At 35.8% G+C, this 23,984-nt stretch overlaps 2 protein-coding genes across 3 annotated transcripts; one reads left to right on the top strand and one right to left on the bottom strand.

Annotated features, from left to right (window-relative positions):
• Nucleotides 1-1,696: 1,696 nt before the first annotated feature.
• Nucleotides 1,697-6,253, bottom strand: LOC147855021 (uncharacterized). 2 transcript variants are annotated; one of them, XM_087331240.1, is made up of 3 exons: nt 5,346-6,253; nt 2,888-5,231; nt 1,697-2,029 (listed from the first exon to the last, which is right to left on the bottom strand). In XM_087331240.1, exons 1-3 carry the CDS (start codon nt 6,112-6,114, stop codon nt 1,846-1,848), a joined length of 3,297 nt encoding a protein of 1,098 aa, XP_087187366.1. In that variant the 5' UTR covers nt 6,115-6,253; the 3' UTR covers nt 1,697-1,845. The 2 variants fall into 2 exon arrangements, with proteins under 2 accessions (XP_087187366.1, XP_087187365.1); XM_087331239.1 differs by having other exon boundaries at nt 2,888-6,253.
• Nucleotides 6,254-11,441: 5,188 nt separating this feature from the next.
• On the top strand, nt 11,442-23,945 carry SS3 (starch synthase 3). The gene is made up of 16 exons (XM_087330936.1): nt 11,442-11,608; nt 12,661-12,709; nt 15,739-17,076; nt 18,191-18,405; nt 18,541-18,811; nt 18,937-19,118; nt 19,470-19,577; nt 19,669-19,778; nt 20,465-20,570; nt 20,686-20,856; nt 20,926-21,054; nt 21,163-21,345; nt 22,456-22,587; nt 22,777-22,888; nt 23,304-23,427; nt 23,726-23,945. The coding sequence occupies exons 1-16, from the start codon at nt 11,546-11,548 to the stop codon at nt 23,853-23,855; spliced, it is 3,423 nt and encodes a 1,140-aa protein (XP_087187062.1). The 5' UTR covers nt 11,442-11,545; the 3' UTR covers nt 23,856-23,945.
• Nucleotides 23,946-23,984: the final 39 nt, after the last annotated feature.

Below are 23,984 nucleotides of genomic sequence, written 5' to 3'. Positions count from 1 at the left end.
AATGGCTTTGATGCAACACATGCTAAATTGTCATTCTCTGCGCCATGTTTCTTAACACCTTTGACCATGATTGTAACATCGGAACTTTATATGACCTCTAATTGTTGAACATCTTGTTCAATTGCCATCTTTAAATATGAACATACGCACAACTTCAAGAGTTAATGGACCACAATTTTGACTAATACCACATAACCGTATAGGACTAATTGCTATCTGACTCTTAACTATACATCATAATCATGAAATAAACCATAAACTAACCCATTAGATTGTGAATGATCTCACATGAAAAGACATAATTTAGATAATTATACATGAAATAGATCATAAATGACCCATCAAATTGTGAATGGTCTCACATGACAAGACACGATATAGATATTGAGGTCGAGAGAAAAAGGTATGGATTCATAGTGTATGAAGTACTAGCTAACGTAATGTGAGCCTCTCAATCATCTTTAGGTTCTCAACTCCAAACATAAATGCCAAGAGAAATGCTCCAACTTGTGACAGGCTCACTCTCATGTCCAAAGTAATTGGACATTACATTTGTTATTCACGTCAACTCGTGGACAAAGCATGGGAGTAATTTCTTGGGTTGAGATCCTTACTTTTGTAAACTCAAGGTTCAATGTTCATAGACCATAGTATTACTAATCATACCAACCTATTTCTCACCATATCAATCAAGGTTACCAATGTGCACAATTAATGATACCAATTGTTTAGCAATTTGTGTGCTAAAGACAGTAAGTATTATCACATTATAGGAATTTTAAATGGTCAAGAAAGTGAAAAACTCAAGGTTACCAATGTGCACAATTAATGATACCAATTGTTTAGCAATTTGTGTGCTAAAGACAGTAAGTATTATCACATTATAGGAATTTTAAATGGTCAAGAAAGTGAAAAACTTGTGGGAAATGCATGCATTAAGTTATCAAGCTCTAAATATAGTTATAAAACTTCGGAAAAAGCAATATTTCACTTGGGCAACTCATAAACATCCTAATACTTTTGAGAGACAGCATTAGCATGTCCTCTTCATTCATCACCTTCACATCCACATACCACAATGAAGCATGTCAAAAAATCATAAATGTCTGAACAACAAAAGCACATCAATACAATGGTAATCCGTTGGTCAGAAGATCATCCATAATATAAAGGATGATTTATTTAGATCGGAGCTGCCCATTGACTTTAAATTTTTTTATCAGAAAGATACTGTTTTACACCTACAAGTCTGTAGGTAAATGTATATCACAAAATAAGAACCCCTGAAAGCTGTACATAATAATCCTTCCACTAGCAAGGAAAATAAGGATCATCATCCATAATATAAAGGATGATTTATTTAGATCGGAGCTGCCCATTGACTTTAAATTTTTTTATCAGAAAGATACTGTTTTACACCTACAAGTCTGTAGATAAATGTATATCACAAAATAAGAAACCCTGAAAGCTGTACATAATAATCCTTCCACTAGCAAGGAAAATAAGGATGATCTTCCATAATATAAAGGATGATTTATTTAGATCGGGGCTGCCCATTGACTTTAAAATTTTTTATCAGAAAGATACTGTTTTACACCTACAAGTCTGTAGATAAATGTATATCACAAAATAAGAACCCCTGAAAGCTGTACATAATAATCCTTCCACTAGCAAGGAAAATAAGGATCATCATCCATAATATAAAGGATGATTTATTTAGATCGGAGCTGCCCATTGACTTTAAATTTTTTTATCAGAAAGATACTGTTCTACACCTACAAGTCTGTAGATAAATGTATATCACAAAATAAGAAACCCTGAAAGCTGTACATAATAATCCTTCCACTAGCAAGGAAAATAAGGATCATCATCATGTACATACATATCAAACAATTGCTTTGAGTATATAAAAGTAAGCATCCTGCAATATTTTAATGCAGACGGATCATATTTCTCCAAGTTTTTGACTGACTTCTTCACAGGTCCAGATGGATTGCCATCTGTTAAGAACTCGGAATAACGAGAAGCCCTGAAATAACAAAAATAATGGACAAAGATCTCTCGACTTTCTCGCACACAACAATGAAATCTGTGTAAGATATAAGAACAATTAAAACTATAAAAGTCACAAATCTTCACACCTACAATAATAGATTACAATGAAATCTATATAAGATATAAGAACAATGAAAACTAAAAAAGTCTCAAATCCTCACGCATACAGTAATAGATTAGAAATAGTGGCTATAACTTATTCCTTTGTCTGCAAAAATAAAGTTCAACAAAGCCTTACATCATAAAATTAATAAAAATGTGCAAAAAATACAAAAATAAGCCTCTAGGTCTAGCCAAAATCTCCTCATGCATACAGCAACAAAGCAATATTTAAGCATTTAATACTCTTCATTTTTCGCAAAAATCAGTAATTGAAAACTTTTTTAATGGGTAATAGCCATGGTTGGTCTTGGTCTCCTAGTAAACCAGGGGTATGGTAAAGAAGATTTACATAAGTAATCATTTCAAATGTGCCTAACTAAACTAGCACATCATTTTCATAATTGTAGCTGTTTTTCTATTTTGACCTTCTTTCGTTGATTCATTTCTTCTTTTTCCCATTTGTACATGAGTGCATGGGGATGTGTGCTGTTGTGGTGCATGTCGTGGGAGTGCGTCACGAGAGCATATTGCACGGGATGTGTTATTAGGTGGGAGGGAATGTGTATGTGTGTGCCAGTGTGCAGGCGCATGCATGTGTGTATGAGAGGGACATACATTCAATGTTTCCATTATATCTTTCAACGATGCAATATATTTATTTGTCACATGCATTCAAATAAATGGACATAGAAAAAAGGTGCTAAAATTTTGCATTCAATTAAAGCTTTACCTTGCAGCATGTGAAGAGTTGAAACCACGTTTATTCAAATATTTGGAAATTTTCTCATGTCGTTCATCCTCGGTTTGCCTTCGGTTGAGGGCACAAACAGCCCTTAAACAGAGTTCATCATCCGTATCCAAGACTGACAGCATTTCGGCTTCATAATCCCAAGCATAATTCCTCGTCTTGAGATCTTGCATCCTTTTTATATTATGAGTCTGATCATTGTTTTCTGATAACCATGTTCTACTCGTTGAGTCACTTCCATCGGAACTCTTCGAACCTTCTTCATCAGAGCTTACAATAAAACCATCCAGACTAGAAGAGGTGACACTCTCGTTTGTACCTTCGTTTCTGCATTTGTCTTCAAATAGACGTTTTCTTGTCCTCGAAGAAGTTGCCAAAGCATTTATGAATGCCTTACCATGCCTCAAGCTGCTCTCTTCATCTTTATTCAACACTAAAGAAGCTTCAGTTTTCAAATCTTTTTGTCTGCTGAGGATAGATAAGGTCCTTAGTCTCTTCCTTCTTTGAGCACTCGAAAGTTCATATCCATCAATTTCACTGTTGTGTTGACTAGCATTACCTGACCAGTTTGGACTACAATTATCCTTTAAAGCTCTGTCTCGCAAAGCTTCTATCTTATTACTTCTATGTAAAGCACAAAGATATGAACTCTCTTCAGATTCAGAATCAATGTCCAGAGCTCTTTTAAAGTCAGTTAAAACTGTGCCAGTCTTACTGGTTTGGGTTCCAATATCGGGTAATTCATTTGCTTTACTAGTAAACTCTCTTATAGGTGTCTCTATACCAGAAGGATTTTGATGTATAGATTCATTTTCACTCTCAGATTCCCTTATGAACATTACTCGGCGACGAGAATGTGTTTTTGCTTTGTTGGCACATAGGCTTGACATAGAGCTTTCACTTAATGAAGGGAAAATAACTTCGCTTTCAGGGGTTTTTCCACTCTGCATACGAGTATCAGTAGCACCAGCCTTCAGAGGAGAATCGTGTCCAAAAAGCGCACTTTCATGATTCTCAGGCAGGAGAGGAGTGTCCACTACATCTCCTTGCTTCCCAGATTTGACTCGGGCATCAACCTCTACAAGAAAGTCATGCAAATAGGCTTCTTCCCCACAAGCTAGACTAACAATTCGATCCAAATCCATTTCTTCTTTTCTCTCTACATTATCATCTTTTTGAAAATCGACCTTTTCTTCCTGGCTTTGATCAACTAGTTTCTCCTGTTCACCATTCAGAACTATTTCCTGTTGATGAGAATACTCTTGCAAATTAACCAGATCCTGCGATTGACTACATTGAGTCCTTTCTATTCCATATTGCAATATAATCCTACTGTCGTCCTTTTCTTCCTGACTTTGAACAACCAGCTTCTCCATTTCTCCCTTTAAGACTCTCTCTTCTTTATTAGAATACTCATGCATGGTAACAAGATCACATAACTGACCAAATTGAGGCTTTTCCACTCCATGTTGTGATGGCCTAGCACTATTAACTGCACGATCATCCTTTACTTCTTGACCTTGATTAACTAACTTGCCCTTTTCATCATTTAAGACTCTTTCTTCTTGATTTAGACACATTTGTACATTATGTGATTGACTACATGGAGGCTTTTCCTTTCCACGTTGCAATGCACCCACATTACTAATTGCATGATCACACTCATGAAAATCATCATCTTCTGCATGATCATCCTTTTGAAAAACACTATTTTCTAAAATATCATTTTCTGCATCATCATCCCTTTGAAGATTAGCTATTGAGCCCTGACTTCGAGAAAGTAACTCTTTCCTTTCATCACTCAGAATAATTTCATCTTGATGATAACACTCCTGCAAATGCATTATAGTCTTTTCTTTGTGATTTTCATCAACTAATTCATCCTTTTCATCATTCATAGTTCTTTCTTCTTGATGAAAACTCTCTTGCACATTAACTAGATCGCTACATGGAGGATTCTCCATTCCATGTTGCATTGCACTCAAACTACTTTCAATCCGATCAAAATGTGGATAAGGTTCAATATCTAAACACTTCAGTGAAACCCCTAAAATTCCTTGGTAAAGAACTTTTTTCTCTTTTACTTGAGCCCTCTGAAACTCAATCAAAGAGAGCCCATTCCTCTCACTTTCTTTTGAAAGCCGGAGTTGAAGCAAGAGTTCTTCTTTTACACCTTCCAAATCCTTCACTTTCTGAAATAATGCATCGTTTTCTGCTTTTAAAGCAGAAATGGTAGATTTCAAACCTGCATTTTCTTCTGAGTATTTCATTTTCTGAGATAATTGATCATTTTCAACTCCAAATTCAGAAATGTTGGATTTCAAACCTTGTATATGCAAGTAGCTTTCTGAATGGTCATGTGGGTTCTCTTCCAAACTCTTCATTTTGTGAAACACGGTATCATTTTCAGCTCTCACGTCAGAAATGGCGTCTCTCAAACCTTGTTTATGCAAAACATTTTCTAAATCACTGTGTGGGTTCTTTTCCAGACTCTTTACTTTCTGAGATAATGCCTCATTTTCCACTGAAATGGTGGATTTCAAACCGTGTACAAATGAAAAGCTTTCTGAATGGCCATGTAAGTTCTCTTCCATACTCTTCACTTTCTGAGACAGTGCATCATTTTCTTCTTTCAATGCAGAAATGGTGGATATCAAGTGTTGAACATACAAAAAGCTTCCCAAATCATTACGTAGTTTCTCTTCCAAATCTTTCATTTCCTGTGAAAATGCGCCATTTTCTGTGGATTTTAATCCTTTGACACACAAAATGCTTTCTGGTTGATTCTCTTCCATCTTTTCCTTCAATTTCTGGGACAATGCATGTTCATTTTCTGCTTTCATGTACAAAGACCTTTCTGAATCCATTATTTCCTCTTCATAATTGGCCACGGATTGTGAAGCCATAGCTGGTTTCATATGCGAAATGCTATCTGGCTGTGGCTGTTTTTCTTCCGTGGTTTCCTCTTCATTATCTACTGACAAGAATAATTCAGGTTTTTCTTCATGGGTCTTCTTCTTATTATCATCACCAGAAGAAGAAGAGTAAAAAGAACATTTTTTTATATGCCATCCATAGCAGATGGGGTCAAGCATGCAAAAACATGAAGGGCAAGTGCGGTTTCTCTTACCTTTTGTTGTTATGGGAGATGGTGTCTTCTTCTTCATCACGTTTTCCATCTGCGTCTTCGTCATCATCTCCATTTCCATCTGTACTTTTCAACTACATTTTTCATCTTCTTTCTTCTTCTTTATTCTTCTTCTCCATTTCCATCTTCATCTTCACCTTCATCTTTGTCTACTTTTCTTTATTTCTGTCTGTCTGTCTGTCTTTCTTTCTTTCTTCTTCTTCTTCTCCTCCTCCTTCTTCTGTAGGTTTTGCCATGGGAAACAGAGCAAATCAATACATGCTACTAAAGAAAGCTCAGTAGAAAAGGGAAGGAAGAAAACAAGCAAATTTCGATGGGAAAAACAAATTACTGGAATACCCTTTCCCCTGCATTTTCACTATTTACCAAAAATACCCCTGCATTTCCCCAAATTACCAAAAAATATCCTTGGGCTTTCAAAACCTTACTAAACTACCCTCCTCTCTTCTATGTTATGGCATCTAGTGTTGTCGATAGAGGTGGTGTGCCATCAGTTAGGGTACCTGTGACATTTCTCCCAAAAGATAGAAGCGAGAATTTGGTATGAACAATCAAATGCTTATGAGGGATTCAAACTCTAGTCACCAATATGTATCGACAACAGTTCGGTTTTGGCTTAACCCATTTAGCCTTGTCAGAACCAAACCGGTTAAGCCTTAACTAGTTTGGGAGTTTCCAAACTTGAACCAGTTTAGCTAGGCCGGTAAAGCCTTAACTAGTTTGTTCCAAATCGGTTCGGCTCAGCTTGAGCCATCCCAAACCAAGCTCAAACCAATTAAGGAAGCTCAAGCCTTAACCAAACCAAATCGCCAAATTGTTTGGTTCATGCTTAAGCCAAGCCGTTGCCGATTCCTAATGACCAACTCTACCCAAATTCATGTTTAAGGCACGTGATGGTTTGTGGGGACCTTTTAATCAATCAATCAGGTATTAAGCAGATGTAAATGAGTAAAGTTTCAAATGATATGGATATAAGAGTTGCATTGGCATTCATGAAAAAATGAAGGAAAATAGAATTTGTTAGAAGTATTTGTATGAGAGAGCACGACAAATCAATGATGGATAAGTGTCATACAAATAATCGAGTATGAGTCTACAAATAATTTCGAATTGAGGGAATTCATCTCTCGACTACAAAAGTAGAGTGAGATGGAGAAATGTAGCATCATTAACTAATAAGAATCAAAACATATATATTCGAACTAGATGAGAAATAAGTAAAATGGAGATTCTCTATTTTTCAGTAAGATAAACACCACCATCCTAATCCATGTCTACCAGAAAAGATGAGCAGATGTAGTCCTTGAACCTCTTTTGGATGTACATTTCCTTGTTTATGTTTTGCCTTTATTACATGCTTTCGTATGAAAAGATAAAGGGGAACTAGTAGAGGATGAACCCAAATGTTATGCTTTTGGCAACAAAAAGTAATTGGCCATTTCACACATAGTTATATCCCCCTCATCTAATCCGACACAAATCCACAATCTAAGATATCTTTATAAGTCTATGCATAACACTGGACGGGTTCACAAGCAAAGGTCCATTAGAACACAATTCTCCTCACACCATTTTGAACCAATGGTCGATGAACTTTAGGTTAGCTTGTCATCTTAGGCTTGTCATAAAATGGAAATTGGATGTGCAACATGCATTCGCAACAATTATATATAAATTCCTTGTATATTCTTATGAGATAATTTGATGCTACATATAGAAAATGTTTCCTAAGTTTTCATTAACTAGGGATGCTTTTGAGAGGCTGAATTTTACAAGAATCTCGCAAAAACTCATGGAATATCACGAGTAGAAGACACTTTAGTGGTCTATAATTGAGAGAGAGAGAGAGAGAGAGAGAGAGAGAGAGAGAGAGAGAGTTGTTGATGATATATTATTGTCACTTGGGGTCAAAGTGGCCATGGGATCGAAAAGAAGTTGGATAAGGACATCTCCCTTTTTTATTAAAAAACATGAGCATAACACGAGAATCACAATCCCTCCTCCCCCACCTCAAAATGTGTGTTCTATGTAGTTTTCCAAAACTAGGAATTCGAATAAAAAGCTTTATAACTAGCTCACCACAAATGAAGCCTTGCTTTACAACCAAAAATTGAATAATGCAACACATTCTAATCAAGTATATGATATATCTAAATATCTCCAAGGTCTCTCGCAATCGAGGAATCAATATGAAAGGCCTTTAATGAGTCATTCGACATCCAACACATGAATGCAATATGAAAACCTTATAATAGGAGATTACACATCCAACATATATAAAGCTCCATGAAAGGTTTGTAACAAGAGATTAGACATCCAACACAAATGCAAACCATTGTTGGATTATCCTTGGTTTTTTGTATGCATTTTTTTCCATGTACAATACTTGGCCGTAGAACCGTTACGTCATGGGTCAACGTCTACTTGGGATTTATTACTAGCTCCTTGCTTGAGACAACCAACTGTTATGTGTAGGTTAGGGAAGATCATTAACACAAGCAACACGTTAATAAGAAATCATCGGCGCACGAAGAAAATGTTACCTCGTGTATTCTTGGATATTGATTGAGAATGAGCATGATTAGCCATAGTTTCAAAGGGTGAGGTTACATTTGTAATCAATGGGTTGTGATGGAATACACCAACCATGGGAGTCCGCTCTGCCATTTACGAGGGCCTAACTCAAGGGCAACCATATTTCGTCTTGGGAAGATTGGGGTTGACTAATAGTCATTGTACTCTCATGACTATATGTATGGTTGCAAATCCCAATCTTACTTTCATTTTTTAAATTTGTTTCTCAAGGTATCCATGTGTAGAATCACATTCATTTGCTCAGATTCCACATGACACCATGTTTGTTCTCTACCATTTATAGAAATCAAATCACAATGGTTGACCCAAGTCTATTTCACACTAGAACAAGGCTGAATGTTCATAGACTCGTATTATACCTTATTGGCATTAATAGCATATTCTAAATACCCAAGGTCACATGCGAAAAGTGAACCCCATGTGCAAATTAGATGCCACTTACCATGAGTTTGGATCTATTCATGTCTTCCTCAACTTGAACCTATTTCACACCGAAAGAATTTTGAGTGACCCCATAAACTCTAACAAACATTATATATTAGTAACAAAGGTTGCATGTAAAAGTGAACCAAACGCTCACAACTTACAAGGGGTCATTATGTGTGTAGGTGGAACCATTGAGGTTCTTGAGCTAGAGATGGGTGCAAAAATATTCAAATGAGTAAGATTATAAGAATTGATTCTTTTACAAAAATAAGATAATATTCGATAAGGACTAGTAGACAATAGATGTGCAAGGGAATCGGTACTAATATTCATAGTGTCATAATAAGAGTCTTCCCTTATTATCGAAGGGGAAATGCCCATGGTATGACAGATAGCCAATTTGAACAAAGAGAACAAAGTACAATTCATAGGAGATCCCAATTTTAGCATATATCTTCCTCCACTTAAATTAGCTCCACTCTAAATTTTGTTTTGCCCAACTTTATCTCCGGTCTCCACCATTACAAGGAGGTGATAGTTAACAATGCCACGAGGCACCGCTAAAGTAAATGTGTGCACAAGCTTGTTCCTATCTAATTCGTTAGCAGAGTATGAATGCATTTATCGATACATGCATTGTTACATCATATCGTGTGTAGGTGCACACACGTAAGATTGGTCTCCCCTATCCAATCATGACCGCAAACGATGCAAGTTTTAGGAGGTAGTTTTTATATAGTGGGCGAGAGGCAACAACCACAATAGGCAAATGCAATGCTTAACCACCATCCACATAATTTCATCGCCTCAAGTCTAACCAGCACCATAACAGGAACAAGAGTAGGATAGGATAGATAGATACTTTTAGCGTCCATAGAGAGAGGCCAATAATGCTGACCCAATGGGACCTTAAGTACAAAAAAGTTTTCTTGATGTGTGTTTGCTTCCTAAGAAAGAATATGTGTGCACCAATTCTTATACACACATAACAATGGGCCCGGTTCGGTTTCTTTGCCTTGAAACCAAACCATTTATATAAAACCAACCCAACCCAAACCGTTTATGAACTTTCAAGACATTAAACCAAATCATTCAAGAAAAAGTAAACCAAACTATTTAAACCGAAACCGTTTAGAGAAAAGTTAAAACCAAACTGAGCCATTTAATAAAAAGTTTACACCCAAGCACATTTAAGCCAAACTAATTAAAAAATTAAATAAATAGAAATACACTAAATTAAATAAGCATTTATGTTAAATTAATTAATTAAATAAATAAGCATTAATTAAGCCATTAGATTAAATAAACATTTAAGTTAAGTGAATTAAATCAATAAAAACCATTAAATTACATAAACATTTAAGGGATAAAAAAAGTTAGCCCAAAAGCCTATAAACCTTTAAACCAAACCCCTTAAACCTATAAACCGATAAACCCCAAATTTAGAACCACATCGAACCATTTATTAATATTTAAAGGGAAAAGTACTAGGATACCCTTGAAAGTTCGTCTATTTACCAGAATGCCCCCGGAAGTTCCAAATTTACCAAACTACCCCTATGTCCAAAAAATTACACTTTATAAAGTAATTATACATCAAATCTACAAGCCATATTACCAAGATGGAAGAAATGGACCCAAACTAATCCTATTTACCAAAGATTTGAGTGTATAAATTACTTTATAAAGTGTAATTTTTTGGACATAGGGGTAATTTGGTAAATTTGGAACTTCCAAGGGTGTCCTGGTACTTTTCCTATATTTTAAACCAAACCAAAACCATTTAATTATTTTTGGAACTCATAAACCTTTAAACCATGGCTTAATGGTTCGGTTTGGAGCCCAAACCAGGCCCATTGCTATACACACACAAGAGCTCAACCTTCTACAATGTTCTCTTTAGTACGAGACTCAAGTCATCATGTCCCCCTGTTAATATATCATCATAGCTTTCACGAAAAAGCAAGTGATACTCATCCTCTACTAAGTCATGTCTTCATCCATTAGGAAATGGATAGAGTATTGGAATGTAATCATTGTCTAGAATGACAACCTTCTAAATTGAAGGTCACAGGTTCAAGTCCTGTAGGATAATATGCGGAAAGTGCACATTAGATTATATACCTACAGAATGCTTTGCCGATTTAATTAAGGCTTTTGTTCCGAAGAAAGGGAACCCAATAGGTCATGAGTTCGAAACCCGCCAATGCACAAAGAAGGGGCTAAACCCCCCCTTCCTTCCTTCCTTCTTCTTTTGGGTGAAGTGGGCCCTCTCTCAATCTCTCTCACTCAAAATCATCTCTTTCTCTCTCTGTCTCACAGTCTCTCTCTCTCTCTCTCTCTCTGTGTCTCACAGTCCCTTCCTATGCCTATGCACTTGCTCTGTTCTTCAATGAAGAGGAAGACTCCATCTTAGATTATTCAGCCAGAAAAAAAAAAAAAAAAAACAAAAACAGAGCTTCTTCTTCCCAATGGCCACCTCTTCATCCCTTTCCTTCTTCCCTGCCTACACTTCTTCTCCTTATCACAACGCGGTGAGTAGTCTTTTTTTTTATAAATTGCCCACTGTCAAGCTTCTTTACTGATTACTCTTTTTTGATCTCTAATATTTAATTGTAGATTTTGCATTGGAAAAAAGAGAGCATGATCACTGTGTAAAGAACTACCATTAAAAAACGTTAAGATTTGGTGATAGATAACTACTTCAAAAGCCATAGATAGACAATTGAAAGCATTATCTATAGAGAGAAATACCATTTAAAAGCATTATCAGTCGATGATAAATGCCACCTCAAAAAGCATCCTAATTAGAAATAAATCTATAATTGAAAGAATTGCCAATTTTGATGCATGGTAGATAGCTCTTACAAAAACGTTCTAACTAGAGAGATAGGTACAATTGAAAACATTTTCATTAGAGAGTTAGATATCACTTAAACAAGCATTGTCACTGTAGAGAAATATCATTCAAAAGCACCATCGTTGGGGATGGATAGTGGATACCACTTAAAAAAACACATTATCATTAGAGAGATAGATATAACTGAATGCACTATAATCTTTGATGGTAGATAACACTTAGAAAGGCATTCTCATGAGAGAGTACCATTTTAATAGTGCTATCATTGGTGCCACTTAAAAAATCATCCTCGAGAGCTTTAAGAGCGTTACCACTTTAAAGCACTATCATTGGAGATAGTTACCACTCAAAAACATTATCATTGATGGATGTTGATGATGTATTAGATCCATGGGGGTCAACATGACCCATGGGAGCTGGCATTGTATGTGTGAGAGGGAGTGAGAGCTAGCATTTGAGAGCATTATCATTGGAATACGTGGTTTGATTCCTTCGAAAAATCTTGAAGATTCTCATTAAAAAACAATATATGTGTGATATTATACATTGTAAAAAAAAAAGTATATGCAAAACATCCGGGACTCTATTTTTTTATGAAACCCAATTTCACATACGCCATCTCAAAACTAGGATATGGAACAATATAGAGTTACTTCCACATTCTCAAACAAATCAATTTTGTAAAATGTGGTATGATGATTTTAATTTAGTGGGCTTTTTATGCAGTTTTCATGGAGAAAATGTGAGATGACATGCCATTGCCCGTGTATACCAGGTAATATAATATCTTTATATTGGCTTATCCAAAATGTTTAACAGGGTGGAAGTTCATAACGATAAGAATTATACTTCTCTCAATCAGTGAGATAATATCATGATGTGTAATATAAATGTTGTTTTTGGCACAATACTGGTTTCTTTCAGATCTATGGATGTATCTATAGGGTCGTTTGTGTTGACATATTCTCCCTGTAATAATAATAATCATGTTAAATATTTATGGTTTCTGCAGGATCTATCTCCTGATTGTTATTGCTCATATTTCCATATACATATTTTAGAATTCTATTTTAGCAAGAGCATTCGAATCTATCTCAGAATCAACATTTATTAGGGCATACTAGTGTTGTTTTGTCTGGTAGTAAACATTTAATTCACTTTGAAGAGAATGCAGAAGTTGCAACAAAAGTATGAGCTAAATATGGTGAATTGATGCCAATAAAGGTTGTGGAGAGTGGTTCATTTGTGGAATCATGTAATGATATGGGGATATATGCTATGCATCCTACAATAGTTATTGCTTTACCCACAACAATGCTAGATTGGACTCCTTACCAATTTTTTTTGTACATAGTTTAACTTATATTATTATCACCAAAAGATGATTTTAGTGGCATGGTGTTGTGTTATAGGCATAACCTTATAGGCCGATTCTACAACTAATTTTAATTTGTTAAGGGTATGATAGTCAGGAAATTGGTTATCCTAGGAATTGGGACAAACCCATAATGACCTATGACACGTGGGAACACATGGTGATCTAGGAGCCTTAGATGTTGAGCTATATAATGGAACTATCTACCCCCTTCATTACCACAACTTGAGACACTGTTGAGACTCTATTGGTGGGGCTAAGATCTCTTCTTTGGATCTGTTATTTAAACAACCAAGGTATAACATAATGTAATATTCGGTTGTATAGGACACTGATGGTATTTTATGTTTGTCTCATGTCTTTTGCTCTGGGTGGTCAGTGTGGTTAAGCACCCTTAATCCATTTTTCTCTTTATTATTCTATTGTTTTACTCATCATTAGTGTAATATGTAATATTTGGCATCAAAGCTGAATCTCGTACAGCTGCCATTAAAATCACCATACCCTTGAAGTCGATCTTTCACATTTCTAAAGGTTTGCATTTACTGTAACGGGAAGGTGTGTTCCAAATCGCCGTTAGGCAATGTTTTTTTCTGAGTGTCATGGTACTGAATACTTCAAATACTTGTTCTAATCTCTACCAATCTATTGCCATGACGTGTAAAATTATGTGATCAAATGGTTGTAATGTCAAGTGAATGAGGCTGACTGGCGTAAAGTTACAAGTCTTCTACATCCCCTAGATATTCCTAATAATAAATGGGAAAGTAAATTTATGGATTTAGTTGTTAGCTTGCCTCAAACACAAAGAAGTCACAATTCTATGTGGGTTGTGGTGGATGGACTAACAAAGTTAACCAATTTTACACCAACCAAACCCATGGTAATAGCTTATGAATTGGCTTACTAATTTGTTGACGAGTTATTCTGATTTTTATAGATTACCAATGGATCTAGTCAATGATAGAGATTCTAAGTTTGCTAGCTATTTTTGGACTCAGGTCTTTTAAACATTGAAAACTACCAATTTATTGATGTGTTATTTTGATTTTACGGGTAGCCAATAGATGCTATCAGTGTTAGAGATTCTAAGTTTACTTGTGATTTTTGGACTCGGATCTTTAAAAAGTTGGAAAACGACTTTGAGCTGGAGTTCCAATGGTCAAACTGAATGAGTCAATCAAATTATTGAAAATATGCTTCGAGCCTATGTGGCCAATAAGCCTACCAAATGGGAACAATACCTCCCCTTATTAAGGTTTGCTTATAACAACTCTAAACATAAAACTGGACATAGTCCTTTTATGTTGATATATGGTTTTAGCCATGAGCCGCTATTGATGTGAATGTTCCTCAAGATGAATTGGAGAGTACACAGAAACTTTCTTAGGGATATGCATGAAATGTTGCATATTGCACAAGATAACATTAAGTCTACTCAAGGTAGAGCACATTTTTATGTCGATCATAATAGACATCCTCATGCTCTTATCCATGGCAAAAAGTCTTCTTGCATGTACCTCCTAATCCTAAAACTTTATCTATGGGTAAGTGTGAACCTTTCACAGTCCTATAGCGTATATGTTGATCTACCTATTGTCTTGATCTTCTTGATGGTGTTGATGTTCATCTTGTTTTACCGATTAGTCGCCTCAAAGAACTTATGGGTTTTGACAACATCATAGTAACCCTAAAAGATCTGGTAACTCATGATGTTGTATGTTCTAAACCTCATTTGCTAGAATAAATTCTCAATTCTTGAACGAAACATTTGAATCCGAGAATTCAAAATTAAATGGTTGGATCGAATTGTATGTGATGCAACTTGGGAGAAAGAGCACATTCTTAAATATAAATTCCCTGATTTTGATTTGTCACTGCGAGAGTGCAATGTTTTGGAAATAGGGAGTATGTTGTAGGCATAACCTTACAGAAAAATTCCTTAGCTAGCTTTAATGGCTCAAGGGTAAGATAGTCGGGAACCGTTATCCCTAGGAGTTGGGACAAACACATAAGGACCCATGACAGGTGAGAACATGTGGTGATCTCGGAGTGTTAGATGTGAAGCTATATAAATGGGACTAACTACCCCCTTCATTATGGCAACTGAAATGCTATCGAGACTCTATCAGTGAAGCTAAGCTCTCTTCAGATCTGTTATTTAAACAACCAAGGTATAACATAAGGTAATATTTGGTGGTATGGGACACCGATGCTATTTTATGTTTGTCTCATGTCCTTCGCTCGGGGGTGGTCGTTGTGGTTAAACACCCTTAATCTCTTATTCTTTTGGTCATCATTAGTGTGATCTATAATATGTAGCATGCTGACAATCATTACATTTTGAAATGTATTAAAGGTATGAAATGTAAGGAGGGATCAATAGAACTGTCATTACATTGAAAAATAAACGAGTTTATATGTTGCAGTTGTAGGTATGAATTCCAGAGGGAGGAAAGCAGGTGAGAAAAAAGCAAAGGTGGGGGGCTCAAAAGGATTCGGAAAGTCACGGCCAAGGGATGGTATAACGGCAGATATTCAGGAACACAACAAAGAACCAGTTTCCAAAGATATTAGCTCTACAACTATAGTAGGTCAAGAGGACTCAGAACAACATGTGGTTCATACATCAGTAGATAAGACATCCTTGGAAGGTAAAGAATATCATAACGATGAAAATTTTGCAGATGATGTATATCTGAAGAAAGCACCTTTTGTTGGTCGAGATTTTGATGATGGTGGTGGCAACCGGAAAGAAGGAAGTGTATACACAGGACTTCCTGATTTGGAATCAACCTCCGTATATGCAGATGCATTGGAAGTTGTGCTTAAAGAGCCTAAAAGCATGCAAATTGTCGAAGAAAGTATTAACGTAATTGGAGATGTGATTATCTCTGATATGACCGAGGAGCAACAAGACTCTCTTCCAGAGACTGTAACAGAAACTGAAAAGCTCTCCAGGATAGAAGTTGGTCTGCACGTTGATGCTGAAAAATATAGGCTGCAGGTTAAGGCATTGGCAGAGAAAACGCAAAATGATGGTGGAAAAATATTTTGTTTCCCAGAGATCCTGAAGGCAGGAAGTGGAGTTGAAGTATTTCTGAATCGTTCAGCAAGTACTCTGGCAGAACAACCAAGTGTAATAATTTCAGGAGCTTATAATGATTGGAGATGGAAACATTTTCAGGTGGAATTGGAGAAAATAGCACTGTCTGAGGATTGGTGGTCTTGTAAACTAGACATTCCTAGAGAGGCATTTAAGATTGACTTTGTTTTCCACAATGGAAGTGACATATATGAAAATAACTCTAACAAAGATTTCAGTCTCTCAGTGGAGGATGGTATGAACAAAGATGAATTCGAAGATTTTTTGATAGAGGAAAAATGCAAGGAAATAGAAAGAATTGCTGCCGAAAGGGCACAAGAAGAGCAGCGAGCAGTAGAGCAACAGAGATTGATGGCAAAAAAGGCCACAGAGGAGGCTGACAGAGATGAAGCAAGAAAGCAGGTTAATGAGCGGCGTGAGAAAATGAGTCTTATTCTGCAGAAGGCAGTTAGAAATGTGGATGGATTGTGGCACTTTCAGCCCTCAGAGTTCCAAGGAGGAGACAAAGTGAAGCTATTCTATAACCGCTCAAATCGAGCTCTAGCATCTAGTACAGAAATATGGATACATGGTGGATATAATAACTGGCAAGACATGGTATCAACTGTAGGACAGCTTAATTTGCATAGTGAAGATAATGGTGACTGGTGGACAATAGATGGTATATTTCATGTTCAAAACTTTCTTTTCATTTAAAGTCATTCACTATTTGTTGACTTTTGTATAGTTTAAATTGTCTATGCATATTGTCCATGCTTACAGAAATGGAATTTTGGTTACGATTTACATTCTTATTTTATTCAAGGAAGACACAATCATGCTTAAACTTTATGAAACATCTTCTGATCCTTTGAACCACAATAGTATCTAGTAAAAATGATACATTCATGCTAGTGATGGGCCCGGTTTGGTTTGGTTTCTTAGCCTTGAAACCAAACCAAACCATTTATTCATAATAAAAACTGAACCAAATTGTTTAAAATTTATGAAGCCATTTAAACCGAACCGTTTAAAAAATAGGAGAAACCAAACCATTTAAACCAAACCATTTACGGAAAATTTAGAACCAAGCCAAAACCAGTTTATCATAAAATAAAACCAAACCAAAACAAACCATTTTTGACAAATATTGATCATCAACTTATTATAAATTTGTGTGAGAAAATCATCATAAATTTGGTCATCATACTTATCATAAATTTGGTCATCATACTTATCATAAATCTGGTCATCATACTTATCATAAATCTGGTCATCATGCTTATCCTAAATCTGGTCATCATACTTATCATAAATTTGGTCATCATACTTATCATAAATCTGGTCATCATACTTATCCTAAATTTGGTCATCATACTTATCATAAATCTGATCATCATAAATGAAAAGGGGACTCTGCATATAATTCATGTACAATTTAATAGGTTAAAACTAGAGCCTATACAGAAAATTTAGGAGTATTTTTTAACCTATAAACCTTTAAACCGAAACACATAAACAGAAACCGCTAAACTGCTAAGTCATGAAATTCAAAACCGAACCAAACCGAATAGTAACATTTGAAACCAAACCAAACTGTTTATTTATCTTTGAACCAATAGACCATTAATGCACGGTTTAACAGTTCAGTTCGGTTTGAGCCGAAACCGGGCCCATTGCTAATTCATGCTGTAGTTAGTTCTTTGTTTTTATTGGCCTTCAGTAGGGGAACATTATTTTGTTCACATATAGGCTCATCTTACGTAGCTAACACTGTAGAATTCTTTGTGATGAAGTTCAAGTACCCGAACATGCATACCTTCTCAACTGGGTGCTTGCTGATGGGCCGCCTGAGCGAGCAACATTGTATGACAATAATGCATATCAAGACTTCCATGCCGTGGTACCAAAGAATGTTCCCAATGATTTTTACTGGAAAGAATTGGAGGAACAAATATATAAAAAACTTCACGATGAGAGAGAAATGAAGGAAGAGGCTGCTCGAAAGAAGGTGAGTTAATGTTTTGAAGAGATCCAAGTTGATATACAATTATATAGATAACCAGGGCATTGAACATTTCCTAGAAGACATTATGTATTTGACATGTAAAAAAGAGTCCAAGAATTGAACTTTTTTATTGTGTAGGCAAAACGTACTGCAGAAATCAAAGCAGCTTTTAAGACTAAGACAACGAACAATATACTGAAATCACAAGCACATATATTTTACACGGACCCAGTGGACGTAGAAGCTGGAAAAAATGTAACAATCTATTACAACCCATCCAACACAGTTTTGAATGGGAAACCTGAAATATGGTTACGTGCGTCGTTCAATCGCTGGACACACAAGTTGGGGTGCCTTCCGCCAGTTAAAATGTTGAGTTCTGAAGGTGCAAATTTCCTCAAGTGTACAGGTAAGATTTCTTTGGAGATTTGATTTGTTGCTAATTCTAGACTTCTAAGAAAGCCTTTATGAGCTACTAATACAAACACCGGTAAATAAATCGACAATGAAAGTAAACTCTGCATGTTTTCGTAGTCAGGGTTCCATTGGATGCATATATGATGGATTTTGTGGTTTCTGAAAGAGGCGATGATTCTGGGGGTGCCTTTGATAACAACCATGGTATGGATTACCATGTCCCTGTTGTTGGTGGGTTTGTTAAAGAGCCTCCCATGAAGATTGTGCATATTTCAGTAGAGATGGCACCAATTGCTAAGGTATTGTATTGTTTCCTTCAAATTACCATCTCTCAAGTGTGCCAGGGAATGCTTTAGGTAAGTGCTGTGTAGACTGATACTTCATCATTTTCAATACTTGTGAACTACTGGAATGGTTTAGCTGGTAGAATGTAATCATGTAGGCATGTATGGGAAGGCAGCATAGCAAAAAATCAAGGTTAACTTTGGAATTGCTCCTAATTCTATTGATTATCATTTGTTTCTGAAATGAGAACATGCCTATTTTCTCTATGGTTCTAAATATGTTTGTGGCTGGTGAAATTTTCATTCTTGCAATCTTAGTTTCTGAAAGTATATTGATATTTCACACTTTCTAAACCTGAAATGCAGGTAGGAGGCCTTGGAGATGTAGTGACAAGTCTCTCACGAGCTATTCAAGAACTAGGGCATAACGTGGAAGTAGTCTTACCAAAGTACGACTGTCTTAAATATGACTATGTAAGTCATGCATATTAAGGTTGGTTATTGGGAAACTAAAATGAAATTCTATTAAACATTTTATGTGTGGATTTCTTTTTGCAAAGATCAGATCAAAGATCTTCAAGAGAAGTCAGATTTTGTTTCGGGAGGTACTAGAGTTAAAGTATGGAGTGGGACTGTTGAAGGTTTACTAGTTCACTTTCTTGAACCAGATAATGGGTTAGTTAGCTTTTTAAAGTATTGCAAGTAAAATTGTCATAATGATACTCATCACCTTTGGTTTCTAATCAGGAGACAACATTTAAACTGCTTTAGGATCCATTTGCCATCTTATGTCATAGACATCATCTACTGCAAGTTACTATATTGCTCTGGCACAATCTGGCGATATTGCACGTGCTTAGAATGTTCTAAGTTTGGGGTTTTATTGAAGCACAAATTTCCTGAAGCTTCTATTTTGCTATTATAGTTATCAAATTGGGAAAACACTAAAACACCCCATATCTTTGGATATTTTCCAGAATTTCCCATTGTCTTTAATTCTTTACTATGACAGAGGGGTAGTCTGGTCACAATACCCAAAATTTCTTTAGGGATACTTTTGGTTTTTTCCTCATGTTCTATAATATTAGATAAACAAATCCTTTTACATATACTATATAGTAATTATAGTCACATATATTATATCAATATAACTTACTATATAACTTTGTATGTTCATTTATGGGACTATGTTAAAAAGACTGAAGGATTGCAACCTCTGGTCTTGGGTTGTTAATCTATCATTAAAGGGATAGCGATCATTTTCCATGTTGTTGCGAACAGGTCATGATGATGATCAAATATGGTTTCATGATGCATATGCATACTGTAACTATAACTTCTCGTGTTGATATTGGATGCAGAATGTTTTGGGCTGGTTGTGTTTATGGTCGCCGCGATGATGGCCAACGATTTGATTTTTTCTGCCGTGCTGCCCTGGAATTCTTGATGCACTCTGGACAGACGCCTGTATGTGGTTATGAAATTCTAATCCAAAATATATCTACATAAATGGGTCTGTCTAGGTTATTTTCAGTTTTATTTGTTTGACATGTTTCATCAGATGATAAAAATTTCTTTGCAGGACATTATTCATTGTCATGATTGGTCTAGTGCGCCTGTGGCATGGTTATTCCATGAAAATTATAAGCAAACATGTTTAGCAAATGCCCGCATCATCTTTACAATTCATAATCTTGAATTTGGAACAGCTTTAATTGGCAAAGCCATGGCTTTCGCTAACAAAGCGACCACTGTGAGTGTTATCTTTAATTCTATCTATGTGCCAGCTTAAATATTAGCTCAATCAATGTACAATGATTAGGTTTCTGAGACATATGCACGCGAAGTTTCTGGAACTCCTGCAATTTCTGCGCACCTCCACAAGTTTCATGGCATCAGGAATGGCATAGATCTTGACATTTGGGACCCATATAATGATCCATTTATCCCAGTAATTACATTCTTCTTGTATTTTATCTCATAAAAGAAGGATTGTGGTGTGAAAAGAATAAAATGTAGGCGATCATTTGTATATTAACACTTAAATATTGTATGGCAGTTCTTGTACACTTCAGAAAATGTGTCAGAAGGCAAAAGGGCAGCAAAGGAAGAGCTGCAATCAAGACTAGGATTAGCAAAGATTGATCGACCTCTTGTGGGAATTGTCACTCGTTTAACTGCGCAAAAGGGAATTCATCTCATTAAGCATGCAATATGGAAAACCCTGGAACGAGGTGGGCAGGTGTGTATACTAGTGAATCGTCTCTTGAAATCACTTATAATCTGCCCAGGAAACTCAATGGCAATTTTTAGCATTATAGTTTCCCTCTAGAAAATCGCAAAAGTCTGTCTGATGTATGAGGAATATTAACAATGTCTGTGTGACTTTTGAACGTGAGTTCTATTAGCTGATATCCAGTTTCTTATTCCAATTTGACATTTAGCTTCTTATCAACAACGCTAAGCACTCTATCTTCATAGGATATCTAGGATAAACCTTAAATTTCCTACCAAAATAAGTAGTGAGCTAATTGTTGGGGCGGTCATTTTAGCCTTTTCTGCATGAACTAAATTTGTTGAATACTGATGCTACTTTTTGAACCCTTTATTGAAGAATACTGATGATACTTCTCTTCTTTTGCACCTCCGTTGCTGTTCCTGTGCCACTTTTGGGTTATGTCCTCTGTATTGAGGTTGCGATACATAATTATTATATATACCCATGTTGTTCACCCTATGTTTCCAAAAATAATTTAAGATACCAGATAGAAAACACAAATATCCCCTGAAATTGTCTCATGCTGGCTATACTCAATCATAGATTAATCAGCAGAATCATATGTGAATGTCAAGAGTCAAGACTCAATACATGTGTTTGATACTAAACTCAAGATTGGTTCAGTATATTGTGCTAAGAAGTTATCCAAGATTGAAATAATCTTGGGACGACTGTAATAGTAATATATCAGAGGCATTACTTCAGGGTTTGAAATAATCATTGACATTATGCAGATATTCTCCTCTTGTATGTTTTGTTGAACCCACTAGAAGTTTTACTTCAGTAGTCAATTATTTCTCAATTAAAAGCAAATGCTTTAGAATTATTGCATAAAGCCTCTGAGTTCTCTTCTATAGAAAAGATTAGCATAGTCTATTGTGTCTAGATAACCTTATGAGGATATATGTATGCATACAAAAAGGTCAAGTTTTGTAGACTATTTATTTTTGGGCTCTGCAAAGTTTGTTTTGGCTATCTATTACAATATAGATGCTTTTAATAAATGCTTACTTTATTAATATCTTGATAATTTCGTATATATGGTTACTTATTGGTATCTCCCACATATTTTAGGTGGTTTTACTTGGTTCTGCCCCAGATCCACGAATACAGAATGATTTCAACAACTTAGCTACAGAACTTCATAATTCTAAAGGCGAAATGGCTAGCTTGTGCTTGCACTATGATGAACCTTTGTCTCACTTGGTACAAGGAATTTTATATAAGAAATTCATCAAAAGTTGCAATCATCCGATCCCACTGATGGCACTATTTTTTTAAAAGAGTCGCATCTTTAACTTAATAGTATACTGATAATCTGATTAAGTCAGAAGATTAGTTAGGTTTCTGGTAGAAAATGCATTATTGACTTTCAAGCTTGGGCCTTGTGAATAGATATACGCTGGTGCTGATTTCATATTAATACCGTCGATGTTCGAACCATGTGGACTTACACAGTTGACTGCAATGCGCTACGGAACCATACCAATTGTGCGCAGAACAGGAGGTAATACTTGAATTCTTCTTTTCAAAGTTTCCATAGTATATAGACATGATAAACTTGCTTGCTTCGGCATTAGTCTTGATTATCTTAGTTTTCTTTGGCATTAATGTTGAAACTTTTAAGACTGTGTATGGCCTACATTCCTCATTATAGTTGTTGTACATAAGCCATAAAAAATATTTCTAAATGTGATGAGGTTTTTAATTTAAATTTGGAGGCTATTATGTATAGCAAAGTAAATTCATCGACTTTGTGATTTAGAACACAAAGGCAGTGGAAGATGATTATACCATAATGAATCCTGTATGCATGTCCTTACCAGGCCGCTTTTACAATTTCATCTTTACAAGTTTCTTTTCGCAAGCAGCGCTTCTTTCCTTGTGAGTGACGTGAATCTCAACATCTTGTTATTGTTTAGGTCTCAACGACACAGTATTTGATGTTGACCATGATAGAGACCGAGCTTTTTACAATGGTTTGGAGCCGAACGGCTTTAGTTTTGATGGTACCGATGCTCCTGGAGTGGATTATGCATTGAATAGGTAATGCTACATTTTCTCCTTGATTGGTATTATTGTTGTATACCAACAATATGTGTTAAATGCTGTTGTGATTTTCCTTAGTTGGTGTAAATAGTGGATTAACAATGGTTTCTTTCAACTAATGTTATTATTGTATACTGACAATGTGTATTATCTACTGTCATGATTTTGTAAAGAGTGGATCACCAATCTTTTCTTCAATTGCTGTGTGTTGTATAGTGGAAATGGGTATTATATACTATTGTGATATTACTTGGTGGTGTAAAGAGTGGATATAACAATTGCATGTTGGACACAGGGCACTGTCAGCGTGGTACGAAGCCCGGGATTGGTTCAATGGTTTGTGCAAACAAGTTATGGAGCAAGATTGGTCTTGGAACAAGCCAGCATTGGACTATATAGAGCTCTACTATAGTGCGAGAAAGTAGAGATCTTGTGATTGTTTTTTAGTGTACATACTTTTCTTTTTGTAAAATAAGTGATGTGCTACCAATAGAGAAGTGAAGCATTTCATTTTCCATTTTTACATTATTTTTTTGAAATGCCAATTAAGATGT

The sequence above is a fragment of the Azolla caroliniana genome, unplaced genomic scaffold (assembly GCF_043228905.1).
Source record: "Azolla caroliniana isolate FFs.n. ecotype wild unplaced genomic scaffold, voAzoCaro1.0.p SCAF_15, whole genome shotgun sequence".
NCBI classification, from domain to species: domain Eukaryota; kingdom Viridiplantae; phylum Streptophyta; class Polypodiopsida; order Salviniales; family Salviniaceae; genus Azolla; species Azolla caroliniana.
This window is presented reverse-complemented; position numbering and strand designations above follow the sequence as displayed.